This window comes from Ceratotherium simum, chromosome 21 (assembly GCF_057802395.1).
Source record: "Ceratotherium simum simum isolate JZ-2026a chromosome 21, ASM5780239v1, whole genome shotgun sequence".
Taxonomy (NCBI): Eukaryota; Metazoa; Chordata; class Mammalia; order Perissodactyla; family Rhinocerotidae; genus Ceratotherium; species Ceratotherium simum.
The window spans coordinates 24,663,475-24,687,267 of NC_141920.1; the positions used below are offsets into that span (position 1 = coordinate 24,663,475).

The window sequence follows — 23,793 nt, forward strand, 5'->3', positions numbered from 1 at the left end:
GATTCTGCCACAGAAGTTTGCCAAAAGAATGATTATGTGGGCTCAGAGTAGAGACAACGTTATCTGGGGGGAGAAAATACGACAAGGTTCCTCTGACAGAATATAATGTCACAATTTACCAATCCTTTTCTCTTCCATTATTTCATTTAACTTCACAACAACCTATCCAGTCACACAACTTACCCAGTTTGTTATTGTGCGTTTATTTGTGCATGGATTTATTGTCTTCCCCCTTAACTTGCATTCCAAAACAGGGACCTAGTTAGTCTGTCTTGCTCACCACCGTATTCCCAGTGACCTGTTCGGCGCCGGGCGCAGAGCAGGCCCCCAGGAACTATTTATTGGCTAAACAGGCTCCCAGGTACTACTGATAGAATGAGGTAACGTGGAAATTGAGGGGTAGGGAGTCGAGGTCCGCAGCGAGTCAGGGGCAGAGAGAGGCAGGCAGGAGTCAGACCGGGGGCCTGATTCCCGGCCTGGAGCCCAGGATCTTTTCCTAGCCAGTTGGCTGTAACCTCTCCAAACAGGCAAGAAATGGAAGAGTCCGCACGCAGGAGCTTGTCTTCTACCCTAGGGAACCTCGTCGAAATGCGGAACTGAGGGGCCCGAAAAACAAGTGGCGTAGGACACGCCACATAGCTCTCTCGCACCTGCCGCACCTGAGAGCAAGACTACATTTCCCAGCAGCCTCCGCGGCGCGCACGGCTCCTGCCACGCGGCTTGCGCCTCCTCCGTCGGCCCGCTGGGGGCGCTGCGACGATCCCTCCGCCGCCCCGTAGAAATCTCCGCGGCCTCGGGGTCGCTTGCTTCCTGTTTTCGGGCGAGGAGATATGGCGGCGACGCCGGCGGCTGCTGAGTCTGGGGCCGGCCGAGGGCGACGGGCGGCGGCAACGGTGGCGGCTTGGGGCGGATGGGGCGGCCGGCCGCGGCCCGCTAACATTCTGCTGCAGCTGCGGCAGGGCCAGCTGACCGGCCGGGGCCTGGTCCGGGCGGTGCAGGTACGAAGCCGGCCCGGAGGGGCGGGGCGGGGCGGACCGGGCGGGAGCTGGCGGGGGCCCGGGGAAGAGGCCTTTCCAGGCCGCCGCAGTACGGGCCCGTCCCCTCTTGGCCCGCCGCAGGGCCTCCCTGTGGGCTGTCCGGACGCTGTCAGTCGCTGCGGGGCGGTAGGCAGCGGCCGCCTCGAGGCCCCCGGTTAGGGGCCAAGCAGAGCTGGCCTGCATCGGGCATTGATGGCGTGTACGAGCCCTGGGCCCAGCTCCTGGATCCTCCCTTCCCTGCGCCACGTCTACACGTCTGGGGGACCCTGGGCGAGTTTGCTTTAGCCTCTACGGGCCTCGAGTTTCTCCCCCGTGAATTGGGAGGTGGGTCACATCGCAGCCCCCGAAAGGTTCCTAAGCCTATCATAAATGTCATTCTGTCAGAGAGGCCTTCCCTTTACATCCCCCCCACTCTAAAGTAGGTCCCCATTGCTATTCAGTCACAGCTCTGAATTCGTTTGGTTCACATTACTTTCTTAGTCTGTAGTTACATATTTCTTTGTTGTCTACCCGTTTTTTTCTCGCCTGTGCCCCACATTAGGCTGGGCTCCAACGGGTGCAGGGACTGTATCTGTTTTGCTAGTGTAGAGCGTCATAATTAAGAGTGAGGACTCTGGAGTCAGGCCTGGATTCAAAGCCCTGCTCTCTTTTGCTTGGGCAAGTTACCTTTCTGTGCCTCAGTTTCTTCATTTGTAAAATGGAGTTGACACCTACCTCTTAAGGTGTTGTAGGGTCAAAGGAGACAATTGTGTAAAGCATTAAGTCCATTTCTGGTGCATAGTAAGAGCTGAAGGGTAATCAGTGCATAGAAACGCTGTACTTGGTATTTGGCTTATAATAGGCGCCCAATATATGATTAGTATTTTTTTGAATGAATGAAGGACACTGTTTTAGGGTAAAGCAGGATGAATAAGACCTAGGCTCCTTGCTCCTTCCCCTCCCCCTCGATGTTCCCAGAACTTATGTTGCAAACACACCTGTAAAACATCAGCTTAATTTAAAGGTAGCTTTGGGCCGGCCCCGTGGCTTAGCGGTTAAGTGCGCGCACTCGGATGCTGGCGGTCTGGGTTCGGATCCTGGGCGCGCACCGATGCACCGCTTCTCCGGCCATGCTGAGGCCGCATCCCACATGCAGCAACTAGAGGGATGTGCAGCTATGACATACAACTATCTACTGGGGCTTTGGGGGGAAAATAAATAAAATTATAAAAAAATTAAAAAAAATAAAGGCAGGTTTTGCGTAAAGAAACTTTTGAAGGAGACACAAGAAATTAATGAAGTGGTAAGTCGGAGTGGGGTGCGGATTGGGTAGATGGGGAGAGAATGGGAGTGAGATTTTTTCACAGTATAACTTTGTATATGTGTAAACTTAATTTTGAACCATTTCACTATTACTCATATGATTAAAAGGACAAAATAAAAGATAAAGACCAGGCAGTCTGTGTTGTGGAGGGTTACAGATGAAGAAGCAGTTCTGGGTGAGCAGTATTTTCCAGGACATCAAATAACCATAGATGAGCAGTTTTTTCTGCCTTGCGTTCTTTTCTATCTGCCTTAAGATCCTGGAAGTACTTGCCCTATCCTTCTTTAAGCCAAAATACCTTACTGAGCTGAGTGTGTAGGGACAGGCAGAAAGGGAACTAACTCATCTTTACTGAGCACATACTTTGGATCAAGCATTGTGTAAGGTGTGCAATGTCTTTATTTAATCCTCAATCTTCTGAATTAGGTGTCAGGACTCATCTCTTAACACAGATGAGGAAACTGAGGCCCAGAAAGGTGGGTAATTTCCTCTTAAACACCCATATTGATAATCCTCTAAGTTCTGAGGGCAATAGGGAGCCACAAGTTCTTTAGCATAATGAATGTGGCAGTTTAGGACACTTAATTTGTTTCCAGTGCTGGTTGACTTGGAATGGGAGGAGACTGGAGAAGCTCACCAGATAGAAGAGTGCTGGAATATTCTTGAGCCTGGTTTAGGCTGGTTCTTGTGGTAATCAGTAGTTGTATACAGGTGCTATATACGATAGTGAGGATAAAATGGGGACCTTCATCTGTCAAATATGTCCTTTCTTGGTAACTTTCCTTGATCTCTTCCTTGCCACAACCTCATCCCCTCCGTCCCTACATTGCAGAATAAATTATTTCCTGACAGGTATTTCCATAGCACAGTAAGCATATCCATTATGGCATGTGGTATACTGGGAAAAACCAGATTAAAAAAAAATTTTTTTTAAGTTGTGGTAAACACATAACACAAAATTTACCATCTTAACCATTTTTAAGTGTACACTTCAGTAGTGTTAAGTATATTCACATTGTTGTGAGACAGATCTCCAAAACTTTTTCATCTTGCAAATCTAAAAGCCCTCAAGTTTCATCTATGTTGTGGCATGTAACAAGATTTCCTTGGAAAAGACCAGGTTTTGAAGTAAGATGGACCTGGATTGAACCCTAATTCTGTCACTTACTAGCTGAGTGACCTGGATTACATTACATTATTTAAGCTCTCTGAACCTCAGTTTCCTCATTATGGCAATAATGATGTTTACCTCATAGGGCTGTTAAGAGTATTAAGTGAGATAATATGTCTAAAAAGGTTGGCTAGAGTTTGGCGTATAGTAGATATTCAATAAATAGTTGCTATCAGCTCATAGCTATTAGGCTGGGCTTCTTGAGGGACTTTGTCTTATTTTTCTTTATGTCTGCAGAGTCTAAAACAGTGCCGGGCACTTGATACTCAGGACTCAGGAAGTTGTTTGAATTGAAATACTGTGTGAGGGATCAGTCCGACACCTCCCCAGTCTTGTCTCAGTCTGTACTCCCAAACAGACCCATGGCTTTAAAGAGTTCTGGAGTCAGATTACCTAGGTTTGAATCCCAGCTCTGGTACATACTTGGTGTGCGTCTTTGGGCAAGTTACTTAATCTCTTTATGCCTCAGTTTCTTCATTTGTAAAATAGGGATAGTCATGGGACCTGACTTGCTAAGGTTGTGGTAAGGACCAAACGAGTATACATATAAAGCACTTGAAATGGTGTCTAAAACATAGTAAGCATACTATAAGGGTTAGCGAATATTGTTTTTTTTTTTTTGTGAGGGAGATCAGCCCTGAGCTAACATCCGTGCTAATCCTCCTCTTTTTGCTGAGGAAGACCAGCTCTGAGCTAACATCTATTGCCAATCCTCCTCCGTTTTTTCTTTCCCAAAGCCCCAGTAGATAGTTGTATGTCGTAGTTGCACATCCTTCTAGTTGCTGTATGTGGGACGCGGCCTCGGCATGGCCGGAGAAGCGGTGTGTCGGTGCGCGCCCGGGATCCGAACCCGGGCCGCCAGTAGCAGAGCGCGCGCACCTAACCACCAAGCCACCGGGCCGGCCCATGAGTATTGTTTTTAACAAATACTCTATATTCTGATGGATCCTAAATCTATACTTCCACCCTGACTTCTTCCTTTAGTTCCAGATGGGTATATGCAAATACCTTCTCAGCATCTCCACTTAGATGTCTAATGAGCATCTCGAACTTAATATGTCAAATAAAATTCCTGATTCCTCTTCTACCACAGCTAATCCTCCCCAGGTCTTCCCCATTTCTGTAAATGGGGCTTAAGAGAAGCCTGGGAGAAGACTCTGGGCCACGTGATTTAGAATGAGCCTGTCCTACTTGGATCTTAGTGTGCCATATTTTCATCTCTCCATTTCAGTTTGCCCTCTGTCAAGGTAATAAAATATGCTGGTATGATGCTTTAGCGTTTATAGAGCCTGTTCACATTTATCAGCACATTTGATCCTTAAAGCAAATCAGGTCTTATAAATCCCTTGCTTAAAACCCTCCAATGGCGTCGCATTGCAGTTAGAATCAAATCCTGATTCCTTACCATGGAGGCACAATTCCTTACCATGGATGCACAACTCTGCATGATCAGTAGGAGTTGAGGGGATGGGATAGACTAGGAAAACCCTAGGCTCAGGGTACAGTAACTCACACAGGTCATGACCCACCACCCCTAGAGATATTGCTTCAGTTTGGCAGTCTGGTGACAAGCTAGGTTATGGCATCCTCATTCTGTTTCCCAAATGCCAGTCATTGCTTCCTTCATGATTATTGGCATAGCTAAATTCTACCTGAGTGTTACTTACTTCATAGTTTTTCTTTAGATTGACTGCTCTTTTTTTGTTTTTTAATTTCAATAGACAGTACTCGTTTTAGTCTCATTCTAAGCATTAGTATTTATGAAACCTAGGGGTTTATGTCAAATACAGTCTTCCCTTGCCTGTCAAGGATAATTTGATACTGAAAAACTCCTGGATAGGATAAATTCTCATAGAGTAAAAATCAAAATACCATTAAGTTTAACAAGAAATTTTTGTATTTACAAACCATAAAATTCACTCCTAATTATATTGAAACAAAACAAATCCCGTTAAAGTAGACACAAGTATTCATTGGTTAACATTTGTTTTTAGAATAACCTAACAAGATATTTAATCTTCATTAATTATTCTTTAACACAGCTATTTACTTGCACTTAATATAATATTTTGAGGCTTTAGATATCTTACACTTAGGATTAAACAAATAAGATACACATTTATGTTTATGGAATTCAGTCTTTACTTAGAAAGAAAAGCAGTAAAGACAAATCAGTGAAAACTGGAACTGTCTGGAAATGTCACATTCACTAAACAGGTTGACAGCTTAGGCAGCATGATGTAAGAGATTATCACTGCTATAAACTGTCAAACCACACGTACTCCGAGAGAAAAACCCATGCAAAACCTGCCAGTAATTCAGCTTTGACGATGACTGGATGGTGCCTCTTTCATCATAGTACTCAGCTGTTCACAAGGAAAACAAAATCCAAATGATTATTTTTAAATGAGAGTAAGTACCTTGTAAGACAATGTAGAGGTAGTAAAAGAAATTTCTTGTGAAGTTGAATATTTGGAATATGATTGGGAGAATCTCTGGGTATGAGCCTTGTAACAAAAAAACAGCAGTGCCCTGCCTCACTTTTCACCCACAAGTTCCCCCTTTCCCAGGCAACCACCGTCCACACTGTAGCTGCTTTCTTTTGCAGGGGAAGGGTCCAGGAAACAGGAGAGCCAATATTTCTAAATAATGTGCTTATAAGGCTATTTCTTGACTTTTCAATTTTAGACATTATTTTCTTCCTCTTGTAGAAGATTAGGATTTAATTCACAGCACCCTATGTCACATACTTCGTTTCCATCATTCTCTTAATGTAGTTATATCACAGTTTTGGCTGTTGGTGTTATTTACATTATGATAGTGATGATGATGTGGAGCCATATAGTATACAATTATATTTTGTATAATTTTTTTCTTAGAGTTAAAAGCTTCCCTTTACTCCCTATTTTTTAATTGAAATATAAATATAAATGTAGTAGAATCCACTATTTTTAGTGTATAGTTCTGTGAGTTTTGACAAACACACACAGTCATGTGACCACCACTATAGTTAGGATATAAAAAGTTCCCTGGTAAAGTCAGCCCCTTCCCTACCCCCATCCACTGGCAACTGCTCATCTGTTTTCTGTCCTGCTCTTATGCCCTTTTATGGACTGTCATAGAAATGGAATCATACCGTATGTAGCCTTTTGATTCTGGCTTCTTTTACTAGAATAATCATTCTTTTAAAATTTACTTTGCTTTCTGTGTACCTATAATTTATTCCCAAATTCGAAAACTCTTTTTTTTTTTTAAAAAAAAGAAGTCCTTCTTGGAACTCTCCATCCTCCTCCAGTTTGAACTAGTTAGTCGCTAGGACAGCTATACAGCTGAATTCTTGGGGTTTCCCTTCACCAAATTCAGAACATTTTATTTCTTTTTCTCATATTTTAGATCCTCTGTTTCCTGAATCCTGTCTTCCTTTTTCTTGGGGGAGTACATTCTCTAGTAGCCTCCTAAGAAAGAGTACATGGGAGGTAACTTTTTTTTGAAGCTTGCATGTCTGAAAATGTCTTTTATTCTTAATTTAGCTGGGTATAGAATTCTAAATTGGAACTTATTTTCCCTTAAATTTTTAATGTTATTCCATGGTCTTTACTGGTCATTTTGTGTATATATACGTTAAAATATATAACAACTGTAAAAAAGTCATGTCTGTTATCTGACATTAACCCCCTCTGCAAAATGATGGCAGTGAATGTTCTCTTAGGGTCTTCTTATTTTTAAGAGACGTTTTCTCTCCTATGAAGTTTGGGCTGATTGTTTTGGAGAGCTTCATGGAATAGGTGAGACTTGAGTTGGTTCTGAAGAATGAGTAGAATTTGAACAGCAACAGAGATATTTCTGGCACTAAGAACACCACTAAGAAAGTCCTCATAATTGGCGGTTAGAAGAGGGAAAGAAAGTGAAATGCTTGTATGGGGGATAGGTGGGAGATAAGTTTAGATGTGTTGGGAATAGGGTGGGGAAGGTAATTAACATTTATTGAGCATCCACAGTGTGCCGTTGTGCAGAGACTTGTTTTTTTAAAAAAGTACATTGTTAAATATTTGACCTAAAAAAAGCTGTAATAAGTAGTACCACGGTATTACCACGGTAACCATGTACCTGCCGTCAAACTTAAGAAATTAGCAATACAGTTAACGCCTGTTTCATGTCAGTCCTTCCCCATCAGAGGTAATATGTGTTTTGAATAGAAAGCATATGCACATTTATGAAAGGATTACAAAGTAAGTTTCCCTTGCAAAAAGCCCACTACCACCTTTACTAGCACCCTCCAGTTCTACTCCCAGGAGTAACTATTGTTATTGATTTCTGTGTATCCTGCTAGACACATTCTGACTTGAGAAAAGCAAATATGTCTATGTTATCTTTTTTTCCTTAAATAAGTAGTATCGTACTATACAGACTATTGTGCGTCCAGCTTTTTTCACTTAAAAATGTATCTCAGAGATCATTCCATAATCACTACATGCAGATTACTTTGTTTCAGCCATTTAAAAAACTTGTTGTGTTGAAATATAACATACAAATAAAAATGCACAAAAAATAAATGTACAGCTCAATGAACAATAACAAAACCATCAACTCTTTAGCAACCACCAGATCACCTCTGTATCCCCTGCCAACCACTCTACTTTTCCTCTTCGCCAAATGAAGTTACTAAGCTGACTTCTAATGTGCATTTAGTTTTGCTAGTTTTTATGCTTTTAGAGAAATAGAATCAAACAGTATGTAGAGCCCCCCTTTTAATCAATGTTGTTTGTTAGAGTCATCCATGATGATGGTGAAGCTGTAGTTCATTCATTTTCAATTGCTGTATGGTATTCTGTTATATTAACAAACCACAATTCTTTCTACTTTTGATGACTATTTGGGGTCTTTCCGTTTGTGAACTATTATGAATAATGTTTATATGAACATTCTTGTACATGTCTCCTAATGTGTATATACACAATTTATTTTGGGTATATACTTAGAAGTAGAATTGCTGGGTTATAGGATATGCATAGGTTCAGCATCAGTAGCTATTACTGAACAGTTTCCCAAGTGGTTGTACTAATTAGCACTCCCACCAGCAGTGTATGTGAGTTCCTCTTATTCCATGTTCTTGCTAACCCATGGTGCTGTTGGTCTTGTTATTTTTAGCTGTTCTAATGTGTGTGCAGTGGTATCTCATTATGGCTTTAGTTTATGTTCCCCTGATGGCTAATGAGGTTAAGCACCTTTTCAGAAGTTTATTGGCCATTTGGACATCCTCTTTTGTGGATTGCCTGTTTAAATCTTTTGCACAATTTTCTGTTGGGTTTTTCCTTTTTTCTTTTTTTATTGATTTGAAGTTCTTTCCATTTCCTGAATAGGAGCCCTTTGTAGTGATATTTCGCAAATATTTTTTCTCATTTGGTGGCCTGTATAGTCTCTAAAAAGATCTTTTTTTTTTTTAATTTTTTGTTTATTGCAGTAACATTGGTGTATAACATTGTATAAATTTCAGGTGTACATCATCATACTTCTGTTTCTGCATAGATTACATCATGTTCACCACGCAAATACTAATTACAACCCATCACCACACACATGTGCCGAATTATCTCTTGCACCCGCCTCCCTCCCCCCTTCCCCTCTGGTAACCACCAGTCCAATCTCTGTCTCTATGTGTTTGTTTATAGTTTTTATTATCTACTACTTAATGAAGGAAATCATATGGTATTTGACCTTCTCCCTCTGACTTATTTCACTTTGCATAATGCCCTCAATGTCCATCCATGTTGTCACAAATGGCTGGATTTCATTGTTTCTTATGGCTGAGTAGTATTCCATTGTGTATATATACCACATCTTCTTTATCCATTCGTCCCTTGATGGGCACTTAGGTTGCTTCCAAGTCTTGGCTATTGTGAATAACGCTGCCATGAACACAGGGGTGCATGTATCTTTATGCATTGGCGTTTTCAAGTTCTTTGGATAAATACCCAGCAGTGGAATAGCTGGATCATATGGTAGTTCTATCCTTGATTTTTTGAGGAATCTCCATACTGTTTTCCATAGTGGCTGCACCAGTTTGTACTCCCACCAGCAGTGTATGAGAGTTCCCTTCTCTCCACATCCTCTCCAACACATGTTGTTTCCTGTCTTGTTAATTATAGCCATTCTGATGGGCGTGAGGGGATATCTCATTGTAGTTTTAATTTGCATTTCCCTGATGGTTAATGATTTTGAACATCTTTTCATGTGTCTGTTGGCCATCTGTATATCTTCTTTGGAGAAATGTCTGTTCAGGTCTTTTGCCCATTTTTTAATTGGGTTGTTAGTTTTTTTTTTGTTGAGATGCGTGAGTTCTTTATATGTTGTGGAAATTAAGCCCTTATCAGATGTATGGTTTGCAAATATTTTCTCCCAATTGTTAGGTTGTCTTTTCGTTTTGTTGATGGTTTCCTTTGTTGTGCAGAAGCTTTTTAGTTTGATGTAGTCCCATTTGTTTATTTTTTCTATTGTTTCTCTTGCCTGGTCAGACATGGTGCTTGAAAATATGTTGCTAAGACTGATGTCAAAGAACGTACTGCCTATGTTTTCTTCTAGAAGTTTCATAGTTTCAGGTCTTAACATTCAAGTCTTTAATCCATTTGGAGTTAATTTTTGTGTATGGTGTAAGGTAAGGGTCTACTTTCATTTTTTTGTATGTGGCTATCCAGTTTTCCCAACACCATTTGTTGAAGAGACTTTCTTTTCTCCATTGTATGTTCTTGGCTCCTTTGTCAAAGATTAGCTGTCCATAGATGTGTGGGTTTATTTCTGGGTTTTCGATTCTATTCCATTGATCTGTGTGTCTGTTTTTGTGCCAGTACCATGCTGTTTTGGTTACTATAGCTCTTTGTAGTATATTTTGAAATCAGGGAATGTGATACCTCCAGCTTTGTTCTTTTTTCTCAGGATTCCTTTAGCTATTCGGGGTCTTTTGTTGTTCCATATAAATTTTAGGATTCTTTGTTCAATTTCTGTGAAAAGTGTTGTTGGAACTTCGATAGGGATTGCATTGAATCTATAGATTGCTTTAGGGAGTATGGACATCTTAACTGTGTTAATTCTTCCAATCCAAGAGCACGGAATATCTTTCCATTTCTTTGTGTCTTCTTCAGTTTCTTTCAGCAATATTTTATAGTTTTCCGTGTACAGCTCTTTCACTTCTTTTGTTAAGTTTATTCCTAGGTATTTTATTCTTTTTGTTGCAATTGTAAATGGGATGGTATTCTTAATTTCTCTTTCTGCTACTTCGTTGTTAGTGTATAGAAATGCAACTGATTTTTGTATGTTGATTTTGTATCCTGCAACTTTACCGTATTCGTTTATTACTTCTAAAAGTTTTCTGGTGGATTCTTTGGGGTTTTCTATATATAAAATCATGTCATCTGCAAATAGTGACAGTTTCACTTCTTCCTTTCCAATTTGGATCCCTTTTGTTTCTTTTTCTTGCCTGATTGCTCTGGCTAGGACTTCCAGTACTATGTTAAATAGGAGTGGTGACAGTGGGCATCCTTGTCTGGTTCCTGTTCTTAGAGGGATAGGTTTCAGTTTTTCACCATTGAGGATGATATTAGCTGTGGGTTTGTCATATATGGCCTTTATTATGTTGAGGTACTTTCCTTCTATACCCATTTTATTCAGAGTTTTTATCATGAATGGATGCTGTATCTTGTCAAATGCTTTCTCTGCATCTGTTGAGATGATCATGTGATTTTTATTCTTCATTTTATTAATGTGGTGTATCACGTTGATTGATTTGCGAATGTTAAACCATCCCTGCATCCCTGGAATAAATCCCACTTGATCATGGTGTATAATCTTTTTAACGTATTGTTGTATGCGATTTGCTAGTATTTTGTTGAGGATTTTTGCATCGATGTTCATCAGTGATATTGGCCTGTAATTTTCTTTTCTAAAAAGATCTTTTGATGAACAGAAGTGCTTAATTTTAATACACCTCATTATGTGACTGTTTTCCTTTATGGTGCTTTTTGTATTCTAAGAAATCTTTGCCTACCCTAAGGTCATGAAGATATTCTGTTTATCTTCTAAAAGCTTTATGGTTTGGCCTTTTACGTTTAGGTATGTGTTCCACTCAGAATTTATTTTTGGGTGTGGTGTGACCTTTCCCATTGCGATATCCAGTTGATCCAACGATATTTATTGAAAAGTCTCTTATCCCCCCAATGCTCTGTACTGTCTGTTTTCATGTCTGTTTCATGTCTGTTCTCTTTCACTGGTCTATCCATTTATCCTGTGCTGATATCACGTTGTCTTATTTTCTGTAACTTTATATGTGTTGGTTTTGGCTATAGTATATTTAATAGGAGTAGCTTCTCCTACTTACTTGTCTTCAAGATTTCCTTGGCTCTTCTTGGCCCTTTGCCATTTCCATATACATTTTAGAATGAGCTTGTACATTTTTACAAAATTTTGCTTGGGATTGCATTCAATCTATTGAATACAATACATTCTTTCTCTCTCCCCCATCCTCCTCTGCTCTTTTTCTTTGGTTGGTCTTCCTTAATCTCTCTTGATAATGTTTTATAGTATTCTATGTAGTAGCCTTGCGTAACTTTTCTTAGATTTATTCCTTGGCATTTGACATTTTTTGATGGTATTGTAAATAGTGTTTTTAAGATTGCATTTTCTAACTGTAGCTGTAATATAAAAACAGGATTGATTTTTATGTTGCTCTCCTATTTATATTGCACTTACACAGTCATGTGCTGCATAATGATGTTTCGCTCAATAAAAGACCACATATACAATGGTGGTCCCATAAGATTAGGACCATATAGCCTAGGTGTGTAGTAGGCTGTATCTTATCTAGCCTGTGTAAGTACACTCTATGATGTTCACACAATGACAAAATTGCCTAACGACGCATTTCTCGGAGGGTATACTGTCGTTAAGTGGTGCATGGTGTATTTTAATACCTTATCTTTAGATTCTTTTGGATTGTCTATGTGTACAATCATCTGTGAATATCTTATCTGCGAATGAAGCTTTTATTTTATCCTTTTGAATCTTATATCTTTTATTTCTTTTTCCTGCCTGACTGTGCTGCCTGGGACCCCCAGTACAGTGAATTGAAGTGGCATGTTCCTGATCTAAGAGGGAAAACCTTAAACATTTCACCATTAAGTATGATGTTTGCTGAAGGTTTTCTTTAGATACCGTTATTCTAGAAGTTCACTTCTTTTCTGAGTTTCTAATGTTGAATTGTATCAAAATGCTTTTTCTGCATCAGTTGGGATGTTCATATAAATTGTTCTCCTTTATGTTATAAATGTGATGAATTACATTGAGTAAAATTTTCAAATAGTAAACCAAATCTGAATTTCTGATGAAAATTTTATCCTTTTTATAGATTGCTAAATTTGATTCACTAATTTTGTTTTTATTAGGAGTTTTTCCTTTCTGTGTTCATGAGTGAGAATGGCATATAATTTTCCTTTCAACAGGTTTTGGTATCAGGTTTATCTGGCCACTAGTCATAGCTTTAGTTACACTCCACAAGTTTTGATATGTAGTATTTTCTTTATCATTTATTTCAGAATATTTTCAAATTTCTACTTGGATTTCTTCTTTGACCCCTGCATTTTTTGGAAGTGTATTTCTTAATTCCCAAACATGAGGGTTTTATAGTTATCTTTCTGGTACAGATTTTAGGTTAATAGCATGGCAGTCAGAGAACGTAGTCTGTATTTCACGTCTTTTAAATATGTTGAAATTTGCTGTATGGCCTAGCAGCTGGTCATGTTGTAAATGTTCTCTGTGTACTTGCAAAGAATGTATAGAGATTAGTTATTAGATGTAGTGTTGTACATGTGTTGATTTTGTTTAGTTGTGTTAAAATATTCTATATCCTTACTAATTTTTTGTCTACATTTATCAGTTTCTGACAGAAATGATAAAAATCTTCTGTGATTGTGGATTTGTCTATTTCTCTTTTTAGCCCTGTCAGTTTTTGCTTTATGTATGTTGAAGCTGTTTATTAGATACATACAAATTTAGAACTGTTACGTTGTCCCGGTCCACCCTTTTATCCTTATAAAGTATCTTTATCTCTGTTAATGCTTTTTGCCATAAGTCTCTTATGCTGATTTTCATATATTTATACCACCCTTCTTTTGGTGTGTGTTTACATTGTATGTCGTTTCCCATTCTTTTACTTTCAGCCTTTCTATAAGATGTTTCTCTGGTAAGCAGTGTAACAAACTTTGTCTTTTAATTGAAGTACTTAGTACATTTATGTTTAATGTAATAACTAATATTTGGGGGTTTAAATATATCTGCTGAATATAGTATTTGCTTTTTGTGTGTGAGGAAGATCAGCCCTGAGTGAACATCCATGCCAATCCTCCTCTTTTTTTTTGCTGAGGAAAATCAGCCCTGAGCTAACATCTATTGCCAATCCTCCTCCTTTTTTTCCCCCCAAAACCTCAGTAGATAGTTGTATGTCATAGTTGTACATCCTTCTAGTCGCTTTATGTGGGATGCCGCCTCAGCATGGCCAGACGAGTAGTGCATCAGTGCGCGCCTGGGATCCAAACCTGGACCGCCAGTAGCAGAGCGCAAGCACTTAACCGCTAAGCCACGGGGCTGGCCCCTAGTATTTGCTTTTGAATGTCCCACCTGTTCTCTATTACTTTTTCTCTTCTTTCTTTTCTTTTTATTTTTTTTAATGTTCCTTTTTTAAAAAACAGCTTTATTGAGGTATAATTTATATACTATAAAATTTACCCATTGAAGTATCCAAATTTGATTTTTAGCAATTTTATAGTTAGATGACTATTGCCACAATCATTTTAAGAGTTCCTTTATGTCCATACTTTATTTTTTTTAAGAGCTTTATTGAGATATAATTCATGTGCTACACATCACCCATTTAAAGTGTACAAGTTGGTAGCTTTTACTAGATACACGAAGTTATGCAGCTACCCTCACAATCAATTTTAGAACATTTCATCACCCCCAAAAGAAACCCCATACCCATTAGCAGTCATTGCTCAATTCCCCCCACTCCCTACCGTCTCTCAGCTCTAGGCAGTTACTAATCTACTTTCTGTCTTTATGGATTTGCCTATTCAAACACTAGGGAGCCTTTTGTGGATGACTTCTTTCACTAAGCATAACATTCTTAAGATTTGTCCATGTTGTAGCAAGTATCTGTACTTCATTTGTTTTTATTGTCAAATAATGTTCCATTATATGGGTATACTATATATCACCCATTCATTAGTTGGTGGACATTGTTTTTTTTTCACTTTTGGGTTATTATGAATAATGCTGCTATGAGTGTTTGTGTACAAGTTTTTGTGGGGACATATGTTTTCATTTTTTTGGCTCTCTACCTAGGAGTGAGATTGCTGGGTTGTATGGTAACTCTATGTTTAACTTTTTGAGAAACGGCCCAACTCTGTTTTTCCCAAAGTGGCTGCACCATTTTACATTTCCTCCAATGAGGAAGAATGTATGAGGAGTCCAGTTTGTCCACATCCTCATTAGCACTTGTTATTATCTGTCTTTTTAATTATAGCCATCCTAGTGGATGTGAAGTGGTGTCTTATTTTGGATTTGATTTGCGTTTCCCTGGTGACTAGTGATGTTGAGCATCTTTTCATATTCTTATTGGCCATCTATATATCTTCTTCAGAAAAAGGTATAATCAGAGACTGCCTGTTCTTTAAGTTGCTAACCCAATTTCTTTAGTAGGTATAGGCTTATCAGCATATCTGTTTCTCCTCATGTGAGTTTTGACAGTTTGTATCTTTCAAGGAATGGTCTAAGTAATCAAATTTGTGGGCATATAGTTGTTCATAATATTCTTTTATTATCCTTTCAGTGTTTAAGGGATCAGTAATGATGACCCCTCTTATATTTCTTTTATTTTAAATTGTGGTAAAATATATATAATGGAAATTTACCATCTTAACCATTTTTAGGTGTACAGTAGTGCTAGGTATATTCATATTGTTGTGCAACTGGTCTCCAGAACACTTCATCTTGGAAAACTGAAACACTGTACCCATTAAACAACAACTCCCCATTCCCTAATCCCCTGTCCCCGGGTCCTGATAACCAGCATTCTACTTTCTGTCTCTATGAATTTGACTGCTCTAGGTACATCATATAAGTGGAATGATACAGTATTTGTCTTTTTGTGACTGGCTTATTTCATGTAGCATAATGTCCTTGAGATTCATGCATGTTGTAGTACATGTCAGGATTTCCTTCCATTTTAAAGCTGAATAATATTCCACTGTATGTATATACCACATTCATGAGCTGATGGGCACTTGGGTGGTTTCTACTTTTTGGCTATTGTGAATGATGCTGCTATGAACTTAGGTGTTACCTCTCTTACATCTCTGATATTAGTAATTTGTGTCTATTCTCTTTTTTTCTTTTTTTTTTTTAATATTTATTTATTTATTTATTTTTCCCCCAAAGCCCCAGTAGGTAGTTGTATGTCATAGTTGCACATTCTTCTAGTTGCTGTATGTGGGACGCAGCCTCAGCATGGCCGGAGAAGCAGTGCATCGGTGCGTGCCCCGCATCCAAACCCGGGCCGCCAGCATCAGAGCACACGCACTTAACCGCTAAGCCACGGGGCCGGCCCTCTTTTTTTCTTAATTAGCCTTGCTAGAGGTTTATCAATTTTATTGATCTTTTGAAAGAACCAGCTTTTGGTTTCATTAATTTTCTCTAGTGATTTCCTGTTTCCAATATCAGTGATTTCTGCTCTACTTTTTATTATTTCTTTTCTTCTGCTTAAATTGCTAGGCTTAGTTTACTAAGGTGGGAGCTTAGATTATTGATTTTAGGTTTTCTTTTCTACTATATGCATTCAATGCTATAAATTTCCCTCTAAGAACTGCTTTTACTGCGTCCCACGGATTTTGATAAGTTGTATTTTCATTTTTATTTAGTTCAAAATATTTATAAATTTCGGAGACTTCTTTGACCCATATGTTATTTAGAAGTGTGCTGTTTCGTCACCAAATATTTTGGGATTTCCAACTGTCTTTCTGCTATTGATTTCTAGTTTAATTCCATTGTGGTCTGAGAACATACTTAGCATGATTTCTATTCTTTTAAATTTGTTAAGGTGTGTTTTATGGCCCAGAATGTGGTCTACCATGGTGAATGTTCCATGTGAGCTTGAGAAGAATATGTATTCTGCTGTTGTTAAATGAAATATTCTGTAAATATGAATTATATCTAGTTGATTGGTAGTGTATTTCAGGTCACTATGTCCTTACTGATTTTCTGCTTTTAGAGGTGTGTTGAAATCTAACTATAAATAGTGAATTTGTCTATTTCTTCTTGCAGTTCTATCACTTTTTGCCTCATGTATTTTAATGTGCTGTTGTTGTATGCATACACCTTAAAGATTGTTGTTTTCTTGGAGAATTGACCTCTTTATTATTATGTAATGACCCTCTTTATTCCTGACACTTTTCCTTTCCCTGAAGTCTGCCTTGTCTGAAATTAATGTAACTACTTCAACTTTCTTTTGATTGGTGTTAACATGGTATATCTTTATCTCTTTACTTTTAACCTATATGTATCTTTAGTGTGTTTTCTTTTAGACAACGTATAGTTGGGTCTTTTTTTTAATCCACTTTAACAGTCTCTATCTTTTATTTGATGTGTTTAGGCCATTTACAGTGATTGTTGATATAGTTGGATTAATATTTACCATGTGTGTAACTGTTTTCTACTTTTTAATTTGATCTTTGTTTCTTTTTTATCTTCCCCTCTTTTTCTGTGTTCTCTGGATTTAACTGAGCATTTTATATGATTCTATTATTTCTCTTAGTGTAACAATTAAACTTATTTTAAAAACATTTTTAGTGTTGGTCCTAGAGTTTGGAGTATACATTTACAATGAATCTAAGTCCACTTTCAATAACACTATACCACTTCATGGGTGGTATAAGTACTTTATAACAGAGTATTCCCAGTTCCTCCTTCCTATCCCTTATAACATTGCTGTCTTAGCCATATGCTCTAATCACTCAACACATTGTTACTATTACTGCTTTGAATGGTTATCTGTTAGATTTATTCAGAGTAAGAAAAGTAAAAGATTTTTATTTTATGTTCACTTATTCCTTCTTTGATGATCTTTATGTATATCTGGATTTCTGATCCATATCATTTTCCTTCTCTCTGAAGAATTCTTAATATTTCTTGTAGGGTAGGTCTACAGGCTAAAATTCCCTCAGTTTTTGTTCGTCTGAGAAAGTCTTTATATCTCCTTCACTTTTGAAGGATAATTTTACCGGATACAGAATTCTAGGTTGGTAGGTTTTTTCTTTCAACTATATTTCACTCCACTGTCTTCTTGCTTGCATGATGTTTGACAAGAAGTCTGCTGCAATGGGTGAGAGAGTTTTTTTCCCTCTCTGGCTTCTTTCAAGATTTTTCTGTCTTTGGTTTTCTGAGTTTGGGTATGTTATGTATAGGTGTAGATTTTTTGATATTTATCCTGCTTGGTGTTTTCTGAGCTTCCTGGATCTGTGGTTTAGTGTCTATCATTAATTTTGGAAAATTCTCAGCTATTATTATTTCAAATATTTTTTTCTCCTTTCTCTTTTTCTTCTTCTGGTGTTCCAATTACATGTATACGCTTTTTATAATTGTGTCACAATTCTTAGAAATTCTGTTCTGATTTTTTTTTTTTCCATTACTTTTTTCTCTTGGTATTTCAGTTTGGGAAGTTTCTGTTGACATATCTTCAAGATTGATGATTCTTTCATTGGCCGTGTCCAGTCTACTGAAAAGCTATCAAAGACATTCTTCATTTCTGTTACAGTGTTTTTGATTTTTAGCCCATTGCTCATTTTATAATTGGGTTGTCTTTTTATTGTTGAGTTGAGAGAGTTCTTTATATTGTCTGGATACTAGACCTTTATCAGATAGATGAGTTACAAATATTTTCTCCCATTCTGTGGATTGTCTTTTCACTTTCTTGATAGTGTCCTTTGAAGCAGAAAGTTTTTAATATTGATGAAGCCCAATTTATCTATTTTTCCTTTGGTTGCTTGTGCTTTAGATGCCAGATCTAAGAAACCATTACCTAATCTAAGGTTATGAAATTTATACCTATGTTTTCTTCTAAGAGTTTTATATGTTTAGCATTTACATTTAGGTCTTTGATCCATTTTGAGTTAATGTTTGTATATGGTGTGAGGAAGGAGTCCATCTTCATTCTTTTGCTTGTGAATACCAGTTGTCCCAGCAATGTTTCTTGAAAAGATTGTTTTTTCCTCAGTGAATTGTGTTGATACTGTTGTCAAAAATCAGTTGACCATAAATGTGAGGCTTTATTTTTGGAATCTCAGTACTGTTCCATTGATCTAGATGTTTGTTCTTCTGCCAGTCACAGTCTTGATTATTATAAACTTGTAATAAATTTGGAAATCAAGAAGTGTGATTCTTCCAACTTGGTTCTTCTTTTTTGAGATTATTTTGGCTATCCTGGGTCTCTTGCATTTTCATGTAAATTTTAGGGTTTATTTCTGCAGTGAAGCCAGCTGGGATTTTGATAGGACCTACATTGAATCAATATGGAGAGAATTGCCATTTTAGCAGTATTAATCTATGAATGTGGATGACTTTCCATTTATTTAGGCCTTGTTTAATTTCTTTCAATGATGTTTTGTAGTTTCACTGTACAAGTCTTCTATTCCTTTTGTTAAATATATTCCTAAGTATTTTATTCTTTTTTGATGTCATTATAAATGGGATTGTTTTCTTTTTTTTTTTTTTTTAATTTTATTTATTTTTTTCCCCCAAAGCCCCAGTAGATAGTTCTATGTCATAGCTGCACATCCTTCTAGTTGCTGTATGTGGGACGCGGCCCCAGCATGGCCGGAGAAGCAGTGCGTTGGTGCACGCCCGGGATCCGAACCCGGGCCACCAGCAGCAGAGCGCGCACACTTAACCACTAAGCCACAGGGCCGGCCCAGGGATTGTTTTCTTAATTTCATTTTTGGATTGCTCATTGCAAATGTATAGAAATTCTGCTGATTTTTATATATTGATTTTGTATTCTACAACCTTGCTGAACTCATTTATTAGCTCTAATAGTTTTTTTCTGGGTTCCTTAATATCCTCTATATACAAGATGATGGCATCTGCAAATAGAGATAGTTTTACTTCTTCCTTTTCAATCTGGATGCCTTTATGTATTTCTGGGGTTTGTTTGTTTTTTCATGTGTTGAACCAACTTGTATTCCTGGGATACATCTTACTTGGTGATGGTGTATAATCCTTTTTAGGTGTTGCTGGATTTGGTTTGCTAGTATTTTGCTGGGGATTTTTGTGTCTATATTCATCAGAGATATTGGTCTGTAGTGTTCTTGTGATGTCTTTGTCTGGTTTTGGTATCAGGGTAATAATAGAATGAGTAACTCACAGGGTAGCTCATAGAATGAGTTGGGAAGTGTTCCCCCGTCGTCTATTTTATGGAAGAGTCTGTGAAGTATTGTTAATTTCTCTTTACATGTTTGGTAGAATTTACCAGTGAAGCATCTGGACTTGGGCTTTTCCTTCTTTCTTTCTTTCCTTTTTATTAAATCACTGATTTGATCTCTTTAATTGTTGTAGATCTGTCAGATGTTCTGGTTCTTCTTGAGTCAGTTTCTGTTGTTTGTGTCTTAGAATTTTTCCATTTCATCTAGGTTATGTAATTTGTTGGCATATAGTTGTTCCTAGTACTCCCTTATGAACTGTCTTATTTCTGTAAGGTTGGTAGTAATGTCCCCTCTTTCATTCCTGAATTTAGTAATTTGAGTCAGTGTAAACTGGTCAGTATAACTAAAGTTTTCAATTTTGTTGATCTTTTCAAAGAACCAACTTTTGATTTTGTTGATTTTTCTCTTATTTTTCTGTTCTCTATATCATTTATTTTCTCAATAGTCTTTTTTTATTTCCTCATGCTTGCTTGGGTTTAGTTTACTCCTTTTATTTTTCCAGTTTCTTCTTCTTTTTTTTATTTTTGTGAGGAAGATCGGCCCTGAGCTAACATCTGCCAATCCTCCTCTTTGTTTGCTGGGAAAGACTGGCTCAGGGCTAACATCCATGCCCATCTTTCTCCCCTTTATATGGGATGCTGCCACAGCATGGCCTGACAAGCAGTGTGTTGGTGTGTGCCCGGAATCTGAACCGGCGAACCCCGGGCCGCCTCAGTGGAGTGCGTGCACTTAACCGCTTGCGCTACAGGGCCGGCCCAATTTTTCTAGTTTCTTATAGTGGAAGTTTAGGTAATTGATCTGAAATCTCTCTCCTTTTTTAATATAAATGTTTACAGCTATAAATTTGTCTGTAAGCACTGCTTTTGCTAAGTCCCATAAAACCATGTTTGTTTTCTTTTTTTTCCTTTCAAGGAAAGGGCAGATGTTTTTCTGTTGTTTTTGGGCTTGCCTTGATTTAAGCTTGCTTGAACGATATGAAATTGCTGATAGTCAATATTTTTGACCTACAGAAATGGTGATTTCCTATGGTTCACCCTAATACAAATCACTCTCATAAACGTCTCATTACCTTACATTACCCCGTATTACCTTATTTTTACAATCTAAGAAAACAAGCTCAGAAGGATAATGGGACTTCTATAAGATCATAAGACTGATAATGTGTCAAGATAGACTAAGATATTATTGAAGACCTGCATATCCTGTAATAATAGTTACAAGGAGCTTTTGATCTGATTGAGGGACAAGTATACATGAAAATAATTCACATCCGGCCCCTGATAATGGTATGTCTCAAAAATGTTAGTGGAAACTGTGCCATAATTGATTAATGAACCTGTTATTAGACTAGAAGGCTATTGCTCATGCCTTCAAACATTTACTGAGTCCCTGCTCTGTGCCTAGCATTCTTTGAGAGAGAGAGGGCATACACGATAAACACAAGCTGGTACCTATTCCAAAGGAGCTTGTGGTCTATAGGAGGAGGGGACAAATGAACCAGTAATTGATGCAATAGGATAAAATAGATAAGCCCTGCAGGAGGGGCACCTACTCACTTAGAAAGGAGAGAGGGGAAGGCCCATCAAAGAAAATTTGTGGTTGTTTGGCTTGCATTTTGAAGAAGGAGAAGGAGCTTTCCAGATATAAAAGACAGGGAGAAGACATTCTAGGCAGGGGAACATGTCCAGAGAGGCATAGAGAGAGAGCATGTGCATTTGGAGCCTAGAGTGTGCGTTGGGAAAGAGATGAAGCTAGAGAGGAAAGTAGGCGATAGAATATGCAGGGTGTTGTATCATAAGGCAAGGAGTTGGGCTATTAGCTTATAGGCTGTTGGGGAGCTTGTGAAGGTTTCTGGAAAGAGACCTTTGAATTATTTGTCCTGGGTGAGTTTGGAGCTGCTCTCTTTTGCCATATATGCTAGTCGTTCTTCCCTGACCAGTAAAATGTTCCTCTTTTTTTTTTTTTTTTTTCCCCTGATTCACAGTTCACTGAGACTTTTTTGACGGAGAGGGACAAACAATCCAAATGGAGTGGAATTCCTCAGCTGCTCCTTAAGCTGTATGCAACCAGCCACCTCCACAGTGACTTCATTGAGTGCCAAAACATCCTCAAGGTAACTCTTAGGGGCCTTCAAGGGGCTGCATTCAGGGCCTCCAGGTGTCACAAGATACCCGTTTTTTTTTCTCCTTTAGTCTCCTTTTAAAATAGCCTGTTTTTATTGCGTAAGCTGTTGAAAATTTGGAAAGTTCAGAAAAAGTGCAAAGAAGAAAAATAAAAATCACCTATAATCCCACCACCCAGAGATAATCACCATTAAGTTCCCTCTGCGTATCCTTCTGGGCTTTATTCATGCTTGTTTTGTGGCAGTGCTTGCTTAATTTGGGAGATCAGCACTGTCACCTGGGATTGGGATGACATTCTTTTTGAGCAGGATTTAAAAGATTTCATATTGCTGGTTCATGCAAGTGGCCTTGTAGTTGTTGATAATTATGACTAACATAAGAAGATGAAGGGACTGGCCTTGACGGTTGGGAGAAGGATGGAAAGAGTGCAGAGACATGCTAGGGCAGTTGTTCTCAAACTCGAGTGTGTATCAGAGTCACCTGGAAGGCTTGTTAAAACACGGAGTGCTGGGCCCCACCCCCACAGTTTCTGATTCAGTAGTTCTGGGGTTACCATATCCAAACTTTGGCATAGGAGGTAGATTCAAATTTGAATTTAGATTACCAGCTCTAGCTGCAGTTAAAACCCATGCAAGTTATATTTGATCATAATAAGACTTGATATAATGTTCTTCAGAGGTGAAGTTTTGATTATTATATCACATAAGTCATTCTAAAATATAATAGGCACCAAATAAGCTTAATCTTTACCTTTAAGAAGAGATGTTTTGTCTATGAAACTTTTTTATAAATTGAAAATCATTCTCTGGGGCCGGCCCAGTGGCATAGTAGTTAAGTTTGGTACGCTCCACTGTGGCAACCCAGGTTCGTGGGTTCAGATCCTGGGTGCAGACGTATACCACTCATCAAGCCATGCTGTGGCAGCATCCCACATAGAAAATAGAGGAGGATGGGCACAGATGTTAGCTTAGGGCCTCTCTTCCTCAAGCAAAAAGAGGAAGATTGGCAGTGGGTGTTAGCTCAGGGCCAATCTTCCTTACCAAAAAAAAAATCATTCTCAAATAAAAGTTTTTTAATTAAAAAAAGAAGTTTTGTGTTCTTGATCTTCTCACAGTCCGATTAGAATAGAAATAATTATACCCTTTTACAGTTGTTTGAAAACACTTTGCAAAGAATTGTACATTATTTCATTTGATTCCTGCAAAATCTCTGAGATATGAGGTAGAAGAAAGAGGGAAATTAATATTTGTGAGTGCCTGCTGTGTGATCATCATTTCTTTATTCATCCAGCAAATACTTATTTGAAACTTAACTGTGTACCATGCATATTTAATTCGTATGGTAACTCTGTGAGATAGGTGGTATATTTATTTGTATTAGTCCAGAATACTTTGATGGCAGGTGATAGTAATCCACTCAGACTAGCAAAAAGATCCTTTCTTGTCTCACAGAAGCGGAAAGCACAGATGTGAATTCAGGGGCTGAACAGTTAGGCTGTCCATTTCTTATCTTGACATCTGTGTGTGGCCTCATGTTCCTCCATTTGATCACAGCTTCAGGGTGACATTTCTACAACTTGGGCAAGCCACTGAGGTGAGGGGGATGAGAGACTGTTGGCTAGGCTTGATCACTTGTGCCTGGGGCA

At 38.4% G+C, this 23,793-nt stretch overlaps 1 protein-coding gene across 3 annotated transcripts in view; it reads left to right on the forward strand.

Moving 5' to 3' along the window:
* Nucleotides 1-795: 795 nt before the first annotated feature.
* TRPC4AP (transient receptor potential cation channel subfamily C member 4 associated protein) overlaps nucleotides 796-23,793 on the forward strand; it is a 78,544-nt gene continuing 55,546 nt past the window's right edge. For all 3 annotated transcript variants that reach the window (XM_014787515.2, XM_004430489.2, XM_004430491.2), the window contains exons 1-2: nucleotides 796-998; nucleotides 22,010-22,138. In XM_014787515.2, the coding sequence (XP_014643001.1) occupies nucleotides 831-998; nucleotides 22,010-22,138 (297 nt within the window). In that variant the 5' untranslated portion in view covers nucleotides 796-830. The remainder of the gene's footprint in view (nucleotides 999-22,009; nucleotides 22,139-23,793) is intronic.